General features: G+C 46.9%; 2 protein-coding genes across 3 annotated transcripts; one reads left to right on the top strand and one right to left on the bottom strand.

Annotated features, from left to right (window-relative positions):
- Nucleotides 1-477: 477 nt before the first annotated feature.
- LOC119292050 (nascent polypeptide-associated complex subunit alpha-like protein 2) lies at nucleotides 478-2,051 on the top strand. The gene is made up of 3 exons (XM_037570881.1): nucleotides 478-755; nucleotides 1,263-1,396; nucleotides 1,506-2,051. Exons 1-3 carry the CDS (start codon nucleotides 566-568, stop codon nucleotides 1,842-1,844), a joined length of 663 nt encoding a protein of 220 aa, XP_037426778.1. The 5' UTR covers nucleotides 478-565; the 3' UTR covers nucleotides 1,845-2,051.
- A 17-nt stretch (nucleotides 2,052-2,068) lies between these two features.
- Nucleotides 2,069-13,274, bottom strand: LOC119292048 (endoribonuclease Dicer homolog 1). Of its 2 annotated transcripts, XM_037570879.1 has the most exons (20): nucleotides 12,930-13,274; nucleotides 11,629-12,806; nucleotides 11,423-11,536; nucleotides 9,361-9,571; nucleotides 8,848-9,242; nucleotides 8,548-8,770; nucleotides 8,229-8,401; nucleotides 8,027-8,149; nucleotides 7,702-7,862; nucleotides 7,384-7,614; nucleotides 7,146-7,296; nucleotides 6,582-6,758; nucleotides 6,282-6,443; nucleotides 6,103-6,198; nucleotides 5,394-6,016; nucleotides 5,158-5,258; nucleotides 4,776-4,975; nucleotides 3,350-4,261; nucleotides 3,081-3,245; nucleotides 2,069-2,986 (listed from the first exon to the last, which is right to left on the bottom strand). In XM_037570879.1, the coding sequence occupies exons 2-20, from the start codon at nucleotides 12,787-12,789 to the stop codon at nucleotides 2,426-2,428; spliced, it is 5,940 nt and encodes a 1,979-aa protein (XP_037426776.1). In that variant the 5' UTR covers nucleotides 12,790-12,806; nucleotides 12,930-13,274; the 3' UTR covers nucleotides 2,069-2,425. The 2 variants fall into 2 exon arrangements, with proteins under 2 accessions (XP_037426776.1, XP_037426777.1); XM_037570880.1 differs by lacking the exon at nucleotides 12,930-13,274 and having other exon boundaries at nucleotides 11,629-12,919.
- Nucleotides 13,275-14,599: the final 1,325 nt, after the last annotated feature.

Raw genomic sequence — 14,599 nt, 5'->3', positions numbered from 1 at the left:
TCCTATCTTGATAAGTTTTGATGAAACTTTATTTGGACAAAATTTATGCTCACAAAGTGAACTAATTTGTCCTATACTGTACTAACTTGAGCTTTCAAGTGAACTAACTTGTGTTCCATAGGAATGAAGCACTGTACTCAAGGAAGCACACTTGTGCTCCCAAGTCTACTAATTAGTGCCCCAAGGAAACTAATTTGTGCTCCCAAATGTGCTGTATTAGCTTTGTAGTCTGTGCACAGAAGTGCCTTCCGAGAAGTCCACCATAAACACCAATTAAGTGCACAGACGACTATGGCGCCGAATAAGGATTTCTGCGGGATCACCTGCCACTCTACTCCATGGCCTAGGCGTGGAAGGCCGACTTTACCACCAGAAGAAGCAACTAGCCCAGCACAATGATGAGGGCCTGCTACAGTAAAGCCAGCCCAGCCCAGCCCAACAGAGCGCAAGCGGATAGATAAGGCCTCCGGCGCCGCTCTCGATCGGCCTCGGCTCTCCATTCTCACTCCTTATCCTCACTCCAGCAGCACGCTCGTTCCTGCACCAACACTCGCAGCAGCTCACCATGGTCAGCGAGCAGACGCCGGTGGCCACCGAGCCGGAGCTGGAGAGCGGCGACGCGGCGCCGGAGGTCATCAAGGCCGAGGAGCCCGCAGAGGACGGCGCGCCCGTCGTCGAGGACGTCAAGGAGGGCGACGGTGACGAGGAGGAGGAGGAGGACGAGGATGACGACGAGGACGACGAGGATGAAGACGGTAACCATCTCCTGCCCCCTTTTTGCATTTTCACCTCGTTCCATTCCATCTTCTTTCCGTTAGGAAGATTCCGTGATTTAGAAACGTGGTAGACAGTTCATGCAAGCTCTGCTTTTGCACTGTAATCTGGCTGGTTTTTTGTTTACTAGCTATCGGAAGTGAGTGGCCATGTAACGTTGAATTAGTTATTGGTACGTGGTGGTAGATGAGCTAGAGTTGCAGCTAGGGAGTACTATCTCCATCCTGGTTTATTAGTCTTCTTTGTAATTTGTGTTAAAATTTGACCAAAGATTTAGCTGACAAAATATTAGTGCATGTCAACAATAATCATTTCATTTTATTCGTATTTGAACATAGTTTTCAATGATAAAAATTTCTGTGACATGCATGAACATATTATTAGTCAAATTTATTATCAAAGTTTGGCATAGATTACAATTGGACCAATAAACAGACGAGGTAGTACGTACGTAGGCAGGGTCTGACGCAGTTTTGATGTGCGTGAAGGCGAGCTGGGTGTGGCCGGGAGCGAGGGGTCGAAGCAGAGCCGGAGCGAGAAGAAGAGCCGCAAGGCCATGATGAAGCTCGGGATGAAGCCCGTCACCGGCGTCAGCAGGATCACCATCAAGAGAGCCAAGAACGTAAGAAGAAATTCCTCTATATAAAGTAAATTGTTCATGTTAAATTGTTAATTCATGCGTGTTGTTAGTTAAAATCTTGGACTGATGCATGTGCAACTGCGCGGTTCAGATCCTGTTCGTGGTGTCGAAGCCGGACGTGTTCAAGAGCCCGACGTCGGAGACGTACGTGATCTTCGGGGAGGCCAAGATCGAGGACCTGAGCTCGCAGCTGCAGGCGCAGGCGGCGCAGCAGTTCAGGATGCAGGACCTGAGCAAGGCGATGAGGCCCGACGCGGCGGCGGCCGGGGCGCCCGCCGACGAGGAGGAGGTGGTGGACGAGACCGGCATCGAGGCCCGCGACATCGACCTCGTCATGACGCAGGCCAGCGTCTCCCGCGCCAAGGCCGTCAAGGCCCTCAAGGCGCACGACGGCGACATCGTCAGCGCCATCATGGAGCTCACCGCCTAGCCTTCTTCGCTTCCATCTTCTCCAAGTCCGGCCGGGATGTTTCCCCGCCGGAGTGTCGTATCCATCATGTAGCCGTGTGTTTTGCCGTGGATTTGAATCCTTTTCTTCTCTCTACCAAACGTACGTGGACGCTGCACCATATGTTGTCAGTTTCGAGACATGTTAGTGTTCCTCTTTCAAGTGGTCAATTGAAATCCTCGGAATGGAGTTCCTATGGTCTTCAATTAAATTCCACAGAATTCTACTATTGGATCAATCATCTAATGCATGTTTGCAAGTTATATGATACAGTACAATAGAATAAGAGGCCTCCACTTGTCTATCCTATATCAGACTACCATTTCTGCTGTTGCAGACTCCTATTTATCCCGCCTCATCAGTAAATAAATCTCTAACGACATCCAGCGGCCTCAACTAGGTTGGTAAAAGTATCCTCTGCTCTCACTCGTCACCTCTGCCTGTCTATCTATCTTCTTATTTGCCAGAGCTGAAGAGCACTGAATGGGTAATGAATCTATGCTGTGTAAAAATGCCGAATGTCTCAACACCACCACAACGATCACCAACAACACTAATACCTATCACTTCTTACCGTCAGGCTTTTCAGGGAAACTTCGGTTCAGAAGCTCGAGGAGAAGCATCGCGGCAGAGTCCTTGGCCTTCTTCACGCTCGGCATCGGCTCTCCGACGCACTCGTCGGTCCATCCGCGATCGGATGTATTCACCCTGACCGCGTAGACAAATCTTTTAGCATGAGCAGGGCCGCCCTCGTTTATGCACCTGTACTGTGGCATCGGCCACTGCCTTCTCAAGCAAGTGTCGTTCAGGGTCTGCCTGGTGAACCCGGCATTGTTCTTATCACCGTCCTTTTCGGTCTCTTTCTTTGCTGCGGTTTCCTTCTCCTTCAGGACCACAAGTGCGTTCCTCGCCGCCAACTTCTGTGCCATTTTCTTCTGGGGATTCTGAGCTACACCAATCTGAACACCATCAACAAAGACTTCAACAGTAGCTACATTGCCTGCCCGGGATGCTTTGTATTCTAAGCCTTCTGCTTGTTGCTGGCACCGTTCTTGGAGCTCCCTAATCGGATGCATCGGAAGGGTCTCTGGCGTTACCAGAGGTTCAAGGAGCGGTTGGAACACCTGGTGCAAAACAAGTGCAGTTTGTTTCAAGCTTCCTCCAAATTAGGTTGCTTTTCTATCAGGAAAGTTTATCTAGAATATCTAAAATAAATACCTTCCAGACTGCCGAGGTGTCATACCCACTATCCAGGAATACTGCCCCAGCAATAGACTCAATAATGTCTCCAAGAACTTTAGGAGCCTTGCAGTCCCCTAGTCCAAAAGAATTGAAACCTGATTTTGAAATCTCTTCTCGGACATCCTTCACGAACTCCCGAATCTTCAGAAGATTGGAAGAAAATAGTCAGCATTGCTTGAAACTTCAATTCTATCAACAGTGTCTTGTTTCCTACGTACCGCATAAAGAAAAGGAGTATGGCAAACCTGTTTTTCCAGTGCAGATGATCCATGACGAAGATGTCCGTGCAGCTTACGTCTAACTGCAACCCTTGCAAAGTTTTCATTATTAACAGCTGCAGCTCTCAGGTCAGTCAAGCGACCAGGAGGTAGATCAGTATATGTAAAAAATAGATGCTTTGTGATGAGATGATCCAACACAGCATCACCAACAAATTCCAACCGCTGGTAACAGGAAACACCAGAAGATGGCCTGGATGCATGCGTTATAGCCTCAATAATAAAACCTTTATTCTGGAATTTCATACCCAAGATGCCTTCCAATGTCTCAAAGTCAATGCCTTTCAATATGCTCTCAGGTATATTATATGGCTTCGGAGGAGGGATCTCTTGAGGATCCAACTCGGCATGAATCCCAATCCACTTCATTAGGTGGTTTGCAGCAATTTTCCCTCCTGCTACATAATAGACCCCAATAAGTGCTTCAACGACATCTGCTAGAGTCTTGCTTGAGAGAACACGATAGCAGCTAGAATCTCCGTCAATTTCACCCTCCTCTTGAATGCTATCCGTGTAGTCATCGTCATAATCCTTCTGTACTTCATTACCAGGTATTGACCCCTCACCAAAGATGGACGGTTCAGATTCTCTAGTCTCCTCATCAAATACAGGTAGTACTCCTGGAGCTGCCCATCTTGATGGGGCAAACCGATCTGCTTGAATATACGATTGAAGAGTTTTATTCAGGGCAAATTGGTAGAGGACCATGTTACTGACCATCTGCTGTCGCATCCTTGTAAGCTGTCCCTCATGCTTCTGAGGATATTTTAGGAAAAGGAATCTACTCACAACCCATTTCAGGTATGCATCACCCAGTAACTCTGCTCTTTCATAGCAGAATGTTTCCTGGCATGATGCAGCAGTCAAGGCTTCTAATATCTGCCATGAACCCCAACAAACTTTAGTATGAATTAACAAATACAAGTTCTCATTTATTTAGTATTAAGAAAATCATTTGGCTCTTCTGCAGTGAGACAGAGAGAATAAGGAGTCTCTTGGGAAACATGCCAAATACACCCTACATTATAGATTGACTATGCTACCCCGTAAATGTACATTGTATTTATGCCAGCATTTACGATGACTTCCTATGATCTAAAAATAACAATAAAACACGTAATCAATAACCATGTGGTACTCCATGTATCTCACCTCACTTTAGGTATCTCTATATCATGTTCTATCAATTCTTATTACAGGACCTACCAAAGCCATAGCCACAATAAAGCTACGTGTATCGTGCATCTCACGTGGTATTCATCAAACTTAACATCCAACTAGATGGTAGGAATGTATTATAAGAGAGGAAATGTAAGGATCTAATGTACCGAAGCATTCTACCGGGACGCATTTACAATATTTTCTTAAGGACAATCAAAGATGTTGAGAGTACCTTAACTGCAGGAACAGGATAATCAATTGTTTCCTTCAATTGAACCGCAAGAAGCATACTCTCAACCCTTCTCATTATCGATGGCAACCTTTGAGCTCCACGAATAAGTGATCCAGGAAGGGGGTGCACAAGGCAAAGTTCAGGTGGTAAATACACATAGTATGTTTTGTCAACGTTCTCCGAAAAGTCACCTTCTCTAGCTGCAAAACAAGAGCCAATTACTCATCACTGCATGACCACAATACTCACATCTGGGTTCACAAAAATAGTAGCACAAAGTTCGACATAAAAACCATCCAACTTGTGGTTATTCCATGAGAGTTTCTTTAATGAATAAATATCAATATTCGTTGGGCATGTTCAGGATGGGACTCGGAAATACCTTCAGAATGCTCAAATCTAGGAGACAGAAGATTCTTGCAATAGGAAACACCACGTGCACGTATAAGAGGTTGTTTCTTATACACTAGCTCCACACCATATCTGAGATCAAATAGCACAATGAGTCACAATGTGCTGCCACAAAATTGCTTATAGAGACTAAAGTAAGGCAGGATTCTCTGAAATAAAAAAGGGTAATAATCTTGCTTTTCAGCATTTAAGAAAATGTTGTCTTACTTCTGCTTGTAGTAATCGGCATATGAGCTATATTCCAGAGGCCCCAAGTAGCCTTCCTTCCTAGGAAATGAATTTTCTGCATTCATGTTATAGCAAATACAGTCCACATAGAACCGCTTTCCTGAGTGGGCAGCAGTGACAACCATTCCAGAAAGATCTTTAGCATCCCAGCATGAATCTGCCATGAACAACTTGCCTTGATTCTGATAGTCACTTGAATAACCTCTATCACGAGAAGGAACTAATCCAGATGCTTTGACAATATCAAAGTCAGCAATGGCTCCTCTAATACCATAAGTCGGATGTGCCTTCTGTCCAAAAGCGGTTCCATTACGCAATTTTCCAAACCCATACTCTCTCTTATCTCCACCAAGTGTCCTCTCATTGGTGCCTAGGTAGACATCTGGTCGTGCCTTTTGAAGTGGATTATTCCAGGCATCAGTATTCACAATGCTGTTGACCAAAGTCCAATCGATCTCTCTTAAAGCATCTGTGCACTTCTCAGTTCCTACAGGGACAAACAGGTATGCTTTTGCTGGATCCCAAGGTGTAGTTGAGGGATCAACATCAACATCAAGGACTATGCTCATGAGCCTAACATGAAAGCTCTTCAGCAGAACCAGCTGCAATCACAAAAGTAGGGTATTAGCTACACTAACCCAAAACGCTTAGAATGAATATTTACTTGGAATTTCTCAAGCAGATCAACCTGACTTTCTGTAACTTCAATTGGTCCACGGAATACAAGAGATGCCTTTGTTATCATTGTCCTGGCAACAAAGAGATCCATTGGCGTCGATAGAACCTGAAAAATCAGAAGAAGAAGAAATGGTTAGTTCACAGCATTCTCTACTCAAGTTTCGGGATATTCCAGATGATGGAACATACCTCTGCATCCAACTCACTGCCAAAAATAATAGAAAAATTCGAAAGTTGTGCAAGGAAAGGGTCCTTAGATGTCCCTACGTCCACACAATTGACAGAATACATATACAACTTAATAAATTGAGTGCTTTGGCAGCCATCTCTTCCACATAAAATCCATTCTCCCTGTCACAGAAAAAAATATCCATCAGAATGAGATTGGAGGATAATCTCGGGTCGTGCCACAGAGTGCAGATGCAATGTCCAGACCAGTTCCTGTTTGTATGCAGAGAGATAATGAGCGAGGAAGCAAAAATAACTTACTCTCAAAATTTCAGCAACACCTTCAGGATAAAACTCTCTATGGCGTGCCGTTCCAGGGAGTGGATCACCTTCATTCTGTTCGGTCTTCTCTCCTTCTCCACTTCCTCTATCAGGTAAAAGCATATCTGTGAAGGCATTCATCTCATGCAGCTTCTTACAGGCAGCCAAACAAACAGCCTGCATGAAAAAACAAGTGGTATTCATGCAACTGATGGGACACGCCATAAATGATATCAAGGGAGCATGTCAGGTAAGGAACCAGCCTTAAAATAGGATAATCAGAACATAAATCTCAGTCACTAACTCACTATATCAACTATGAATGTTGTAGATCAAGGTGGATTGTCCATATCACTAAATTTGTAGGAGGCTATAAGAGTGAAAAGGGATTACTTGATGTGGATTTTTGAAAAAATATTGGTGGCCTTCAGCATTTGGTGTGAACCGTCGAGGTTCAACCCAATGGCCAAGGTTGCCAGTTCAAATCATTTTAAGGCCAGTTCTTATCTGATATATTCCCTTGACAACAACAAAGTATTTCTATTCCAATGAAACCATCATTACTTGTTGTGCCAGACGAATTGAGCCGCATATAGGACCCTCAAGTTTCTCAAATGGAGCATTACAGGGAAGTTGAAGTTTGCAGGAATACTCCATGGAACCCCCTGGCTTCTCATGTTTTTGCATAATAAATTCTGGACGAAGAATTGAGTACCTGCAAGTGCAAAACTTAGGATGCATATGTGATCTTCGCACTCGAAGGAACTGGTACACTTAATAAAATGCAAAGAATTATATGCACCTGTCACTTGGTAGCTGTGAACAGTAAAAATGTACGAGCCCAACTGCAGAATTCAAGCTGACAACAGCACCTGTTGATTCGACCTGATACATCGAATCAGGTGATGTATCAATGGAATTTAGCAGAGTACCATCAAGATGACTGAGATCAGTTCTTTCTATAGCCTCTTTTCTCAACGTCTCCTCACTATTTCGAGCATTCCTCAAGAAAGTTTCATGTGCCAGATTTCCCCTGGAGAAATCAATTTATAAGCCAATAGAGTAGGAACGAGCTAATCCCAAATATATATGTGTGTGGGTGGGTGGGTGTTGTGGATACCTTTCAACCATCAATATGTAGTCAGACCCAGGCTTTCTTGCACGACCACGAGACTGTACGTAGGCCAAGACCGTCTTTGCAAGGTCAAAGCGAATGACAACATTGCACTGTCGAATATCAAGTCCTTCCTCAGCAACACTAGTCGCGACTAACAGTGTAACCTGCAAACCAGTTCCAGATTTATAACTCATCTAATGGATGTGTATTCTAGATGTAATAACTTTGTAAAATCTATTACAAATGAATCATGCAAGTTAAAACCTAGTATCATTAGGCTTACAGCTGAAATAGTGATCAAATATAGTTATGCTACGAAGAGACATACTCGGCCATCACGAAATTTTGCAATGGTATCCTGCATTTGGCTTGTGCGCATCTCTTGATTGTTGTTATGACCTATCAAGCTTGCACATCGGATAAAGCTTAAAGATGGAAGCTCTGCAAGCACCTGTTAGGTGAATAGAGGAAAAAGAATTGGACAATGTATAAAGGATCCATACGCAACAAAACAACAACAGCATGCTAACCTTAGGAAGAACTAATGCCGTGACAACTCGCTCCACAAAGATGATAGCACGGAAATCGTCAGTATGCTGATACTTGAGAAGGATTTTGATTAAAGCCTGCACCCTAGGGGTAACTTTCCCATCTGCCACGGCAGCTCCAATGACCTCATCTACATGTTCACCTACAGAAACAGCTGACAAAAAGGACAGCAATAGAAGAGAGTGAGATATACTATCAAGTCAACTAATGGATAAAGATAATGATGAAATAAATGGTGCAAAATTACAGAACGAAACTGCATGGAGAGAGAGGAAGTGGCTGGTTTTGCCAAACTAATACCATGGCTATCAGGCAGCTCCCCGTCTTCAAGTTCACTTGGGTTGTGATTTTCAGTGTTATGCATCTCAACATCATTCGTCTCGCTTTTCACTGCAGCTCCCTCAGTCAACTGGCAGTGCAATAAATCAACAACCTTCTTTAAATGCGACTCTTGAAACTTTACATCAACCTGATAGTTTGCCCTTTCATCATTCTGCAATACTGTCAAAAAGGACTGTGCAACCTGAAATCATGTATAAGCGAACTGTTAGAAATATGTGACAATTAACAACATGCCATTGTTGAATATCAAGCGAATACCTTATAAGCACACCATTGTCCTAGTTCACCTAAAGCATAATTTATAGCTCTCAACTTCTGGATTAAATTAGCTGCACCATCACTTTCTGTACGCTCAGAAACACCATAGACAAGGCGCAGCTCATCTCTAGACCCAGCATCCCTGGCTCCCATAAACTGCCACTTTGTTCTCTTAGAGCTACAGAGTGCAGCTTCTTCAACAGCAGCTTCCATTTGTTTGATCTGCTCATGCAGGGAACAAAGGGTGGCTGCTTTGTCATATTGGACAACGACTTCAAAAGGCATGGGGACATGTTTCTCAAGCTCTTTCCGATCTTTGATAGTACAAACAATGGAATCCAGTTTACTCTCAAGATTTCTTATCTTGATGGCACAATCTTCTTGGCTAGTGACTCCTGTGCAGATAATAGTATAAATAGCATGAGAAAAACAAGATGAAATTTTACACATGGAATGGTGAGTGAAAAAATGAAAAAGGGAAGAGGTAGCAGGAGAAAAAGAGCAGAGCAGTACCCTTTAGGTTGACAGGAGAAGCTGTCATACCAAAAACAACTGGTCTCTTATCCTTCGGAGTTGTGTGATAAAATTCTGACATCACTAGAGAATATGGATGTTTTTTCACTGCATGATGGCACTCGTCTAAAATTAAAAGATGTATGGCATCCATTTTAATGATACTGTGCCTGAGGATGTTTAACAAAATTTGAGCTGTCATAACTAGTACCTGCATGAAAAGGCTCTGTTTAATGTAAGTGAATCACACATGGTATTCAGTACAGTGCAGTTATTTAGTTTGCAGCTGTAAAGTACAAAATTGTTTCCATAGATGGATGTGCATCATGCACACACAATGAACGAGCAGCAATTCCTATCCAGCAGCTTCATTTTTACTTCTTAAGGCCCCGTTCACTTCACAGGTTTCCAAACCTTTCCAAAGGAATCCTCGATTCCACGTGTTATTTTTCCTTTGATGCGTTCGTTTCAAAGGAACTAGCTACAGTATACCAGAGGAAAGGCTCACCAGCAGTGTCGATTTCACAGGAATCTTTGCATCCACCCTGACCACTTTTTGTGGGCGGAAGCCAGAGGCAGCCATAGAAAAGGTGAATAAAATATACTATAACAAAGCATGCTGTGAGGTGTGAGAAGAAGAAGAAAACTAGCTTTTGTTTGAGTTTTTTTTAGTTGAAAGAAGAACTAGCTGGAATGAATATAAAATATTCTAATAGCTACCGCTGGTGGGACTTCCTGGGCTCTTTCTTCGTCCACCGAACGCAAGTCTTTGTTCATTCCTATGTTTTCAGTTCTTCCGTGTTGTACTTGGACTCATTCCCTATTCTTGCACTTTTTTACATTCCTATGGTTCAGAATTATTTAAAGAGAACGGGGCCTAAGCAGTGCCCTATAAAACAATTCTCTTTTCCTATCCAACAACTTCATTCTACTTCTAAAGCAGTATATCCTATAAACAATTATTGTTTCCTATTCAGTAGTTCTTCTTTACTTCGAAGTGGTATCCTATAGAACAATTCTCTTTCCTATCCAACAGCAGCTTCATTTTTACCTATTAGGCAGTATCCAATAGTTACTACTGAGGTCGCAATAAAAAGGTCATGACTACAAATGAAGAATGTATTGACAGAAGTGATGTATATGTGAATATATTGACCAACAAAAATCTAGAGAAGATATGGAGATTATATATGGGATACATACACCAATGCAATTGCAGTAAATAAAAAAATGTAAGTAACTGACCAATTAACAGCATCATTAACCATAACCTAAAAGGCACCAATGCTTCAAAGTCCGCTGTATCCGCATATAAACGTGTGTGATACACGATACACCAGATATGTGTGTCCCCATTTTTTGATTAAAATAAATAAATGACGATACGCCGCCAGGACACCGTCAATACGTCAGGAACACGAGAATGGCGCAGCCCAGTAAAGCCCAACTACTAACCACAACAGACAGCTCTCCTCACGTGCTATGCAATCAAAGATTGGATCGAGCGCATGACTGAGCCTGGTCATCATTTCCGACGCCTCCATCGCCTGGAGCCAAGCAAAGCAAGGTAACTTCCCCTGTTCCCGAATCCCCTGCTCTCCTCTGGTATGGGAATGCTTGCTTCGTTGCTTGTGTGCGTGCAGCGTGCTGGCTGGCTGCTGCAATTGAAGTATTGACTGTTGTAGCCTAGTTATTGCTGGTGCTGATTCCAAATACAGAGGGATTTGAGGCAATTGAGGGCATGAAAAGAGGCACGGAGACAGCAAATGGGGCAATATTTGATCTCATGTGATATCTCAAAATTATTCTGTCTTCCATTACATGGTTTTTTATTAATTATTCTCTATCACCTATGACTGTTTCTAGAAATCGCCTTATCCCTTGTCCCGCTTCAATATCCCCGTGTGTGTCCCCGTATTGATGCTTGCTAGAGCATAACCAGAGTGATCTTGTTCCAAAACGATATTAGATTTAAGCAAATGTTTAGCATAGAACTAGGTCACAGGCCATTATACACGGCAATAAGAACAGTATGAAAGGGGATGAAAAATAGAAGGATGACCTGTTTCGAATCAAACTCGCGCTGCCACTTTCTAGCATCCCAGAAATCCTGACCCATCTCTCCACAGTAGTGCCCGACCCGATAGCCAGTCCTCTCGCGTATCACCTCAGCTTGCTGCAATTTCAGCAACAACACGGTTACACCCACAGAATTTGAAACCTTAATAATCACTGAAAGCCCAGTCGTGTATGTAATGTATGTTCTACCTGATACACAAGAGGCACCTTGGGAACCAAGAACACAGCAAGTATTTTCCTGTTCTCCTTCATCATTTTGTCACATATGCTTTTGATGAGCAGCACAGCAATGAGGGTCTTCCCCGCGCCGGTCTCGAGGAAGGCTATGGTGTTCCTGCTCTTTGCTTGCTCAAGCACCTCCAACTGGTAGTGTCTCGCCTGCTCCTCGGCGAGAGGCTTCTCCTTCTGGGCGGAAGCCGCCTTATCCGCCTCTGCAGTCTTCTCCACGGAGCCTCCGTTGTGTGTCCTGGCACGCTTACCCTCGCGCTCAGACTCCTGCTCCCAGGTGCCAGTGCGGAACACCATCTTGCCGCCGCGGTCCCGCTCCCAGAACCCTCGAGCCTCGCGGCGGTGGGCAGGGTTACTGTCGCGGTCGCGCTTGCGAGGCCTGTCAACGAAGTCGCGCCTCCCGCGCCGTTCCTCCCAGCCACGCGAGGGCGGCGGAAGCATCGGCCGCCGCCGCGAATCAGGGCGCGGCTCCCCGTGAGCCCCAGGGGCGAGGCGAGGACGCTTCCCGTCTCTCCACTCCCCGCCGCGACCGCCGTTCATGGAACCGCCGTACGACTCCCTTCTCGTCTCCTTCCACGGGTCGAGGCTTCTAGTCTCCTTCTTCGGGTCGAGGCTTCTAATCTCCTTCCTGGGCTCGACGCTTCTCGTCTCCCTCCTAGGCTCGACGGCCTGGCTCCTCTGCCCTGAGCCCACCACCGCCACGGCATTGTTGGCCACAGCCGCAGCAGCAGCCTCCTGCGCCCGCTCCGCTGGCGGCTGGGGAGCCACAGGCTGAGACGGCGGCGGCGGCTGCGGTGCGGGGGCGGGGGCGCTCTCGTCGTTGATGCTCTCGAGTATCCGGTCGATCTCGTCGACCAAGCCGTCTTCGACGCCGCAGTCCATGGCGGGCAAGAGGCCCGGGTCGAAATCCGCGGACGCGAAGTCGATGCCGCAGCCCATGGCCGCCGGGTCGAAGCCCGCGGACGCGGCGAAGTTGATGCCGCTGCTGTCCATGACGGGCATGAGCCCCGGGCCGAAGTCGGCGGACGCGGCGAAGTCGAAGAGCAGCGACGGGTCGTCCTCGTCCTCGCACGCGTCGTACCAGTAGGACACCGCTCCCGGCTGCTCGCCTCCTCCCGCCATGTCCCCCGCAGCTGCAGCTGCAGCCAGAGCAAACCGATCGTCACACACAACTAGCACATCAATCAATGAATCAATCAGAGCAGCAGAAGAATCGGAAAGCAAACAGGGGAGGGGAGGGGGGAAACGAATGTTGGCACTACTGCTGCTGCTGCTGCTGCTGCTCTGCGGCCGTGGCGGCGGCGCGGGGGGCTCCGGTGGGGGGCGGTGGCGGTGGCGAGAGAGCGGAAGAGAAAGAGGCGGTGATAAACCGTACGAATCACGCAATCGAACCAATCGGCGGGGCGAGTGGGGGACTGGAGGGAGATGCGAATGCGATTCCGATATGGGGATGAGGCGGCGGCCGGGCTCGATCCGATTCGATTCGATTCGATTCGACGGTGTATCAACGCTACTCTTTCTCTTCTCCCTCTCTGCTGATCTCCACTCCTCTCTCTCTCTTCTCTCTCCGGTATGAGGCGAGGCGAAAGAGATGGGAGGAGGAGGACGGAGGTCGGAGTCGGAGGAGGAGGATCGCGAATTAATGGACGCCAGCCCTTGCGGCCAGGAGCGGTGTCCCGCCGGCCCGCGGGGCCCCGGGCCAGGCTAGGGCAGCCGGCCCCGCGCGGCCCGAAGCGAGCCCGCGTGGGGTTCGTTGTTGTTTGCCCTGGCCCTGAGCTAGCGGCGGTCGTGTGTGCACGCTGTGGGCCAAGGGAGTGGGTGCCCGTGTCAGTCAGACCATTTCCCCTGCAGTTTTTGATGCGCTGCAAATTCAGTTTGGGCACACATTTCCTTCCACCATCGTAGGTGAGACTTCTAGGACGTGACTACTACTCCTACTGTTGGTACTCCCTCCGTCCGAAAATACTTGTCATCAAAATAAATAAATTAGGTAGTACTCCCTCCGTTCCTAAATATAAGTCTTTGCAGAGATTCCACTATAAACTACATACGGATGTATATAGATGCATTTTAAGTGTGGATTCATTCATTTTACTCCGTACGTAGTCCACCTAGTGGAATCACTACAAATACTTACATCTAGGAATGGAGGGAGTACTCCTCTCAGAGGATGGGACAAGGAGCAAGTGAGTGAGTCCCAATGCATGGGGCATCAAGTTCCAATGGTTGTTGCACTACGTGTTCAACCATCTCCACGACACCCCGCGCGAAGAAACCAAACATCTCCACGACGCGACGCGTGCAAAGATAAGCAGATGCTTTGCCGCCTTGCCGTTGCCGGCACAGGCACTCCGGCCGTAGATAGAACCGAACCTGGCCGCTTCAGGCCAGTCCGTCCATCCAGAAGACTAGAGAAAAATGAACACGTCTAGGTTCGTCCAACGGAAGCGCCTTCTCGAACCCGAGCAATTTTACGTTACGGTGCGCACAGTGACGGGACACGGGACAGGGACGGTGAGTGGTGAAAGACAGTGAGGAAAGGCTGCCGCTGGTCTGCAGGCGAACCTACCCCAATTGATGCCGCGGTACTGCTCGCCTTGCCGGCCCTTCTCTCACTGACGACAGTGGTGGGTCGAGTGAGTGAGTGAGTGACTGACCGAGGAGCAGTGCTGGTGGCATGATAGTTACGGCGGCGTCCCGACAGGGGCGTGCGCCCGCTGCCTGCCCGGGAATCCTGCACGGTTGTTGTGCCTTTAAGGCGGTGCCTGCGCCCAGCACCGGGCACTGTTGGCCGTGGACTCGACTCGTGGTGAACGGTTCCGTTCGGGTCGGTGCGCTTTTCCGCAGCTTTATTTGTTTGTTTATTCGGATTCACGCTGTCTGACAAACTTCGCTCGTGCACTCGACCACTTCATTCCTGTCGGCCGGAAGC

This window comes from Triticum dicoccoides, chromosome 4B (assembly GCF_002162155.2).
Source record: "Triticum dicoccoides isolate Atlit2015 ecotype Zavitan chromosome 4B, WEW_v2.0, whole genome shotgun sequence".
Taxonomy (NCBI): domain Eukaryota; kingdom Viridiplantae; phylum Streptophyta; class Magnoliopsida; order Poales; family Poaceae; genus Triticum; species Triticum dicoccoides.
The sequence above is the reverse complement of the archived record's forward strand: the minus strand, read 5'-3'. Positions and strand labels throughout refer to the sequence as shown.

Bases quoted from the DNA above. Each gene is read 5' to 3' on its own strand.
- LOC119292048 (XM_037570879.1), bottom strand. From the start codon at position 12,789: ATGGCGGGAGGAGGCGAGCAGCCGGGAGCGGTGTCCTACTGGTACGAC. The intron at 9,243-9,360 runs GTACTGCTCTGC...TTATCTGCACAG, and splicing joins TTCTCCTGTCAACCTAAAGG to GAGTCACTAGCCAAGAAGAT. The intron at 4,976-5,157 runs GTATTTCCGAGT...CTTGTTTTGCAG, and splicing joins TAGATTTGAGCATTCTGAAG to CTAGAGAAGGTGACTTTTCG.
- LOC119292050 (XM_037570881.1), top strand. From the start codon at position 566: ATGGTCAGCGAGCAGACGCCGGTGGCCACCGAGCCGGAGCTGGAGAGC. The intron at 756-1,262 runs GTAACCATCTCC...ATGTGCGTGAAG, and splicing joins GGACGACGAGGATGAAGACG to GCGAGCTGGGTGTGGCCGGG. The intron at 1,397-1,505 runs GTAAGAAGAAAT...TGCGCGGTTCAG, and splicing joins CCATCAAGAGAGCCAAGAAC to ATCCTGTTCGTGGTGTCGAA.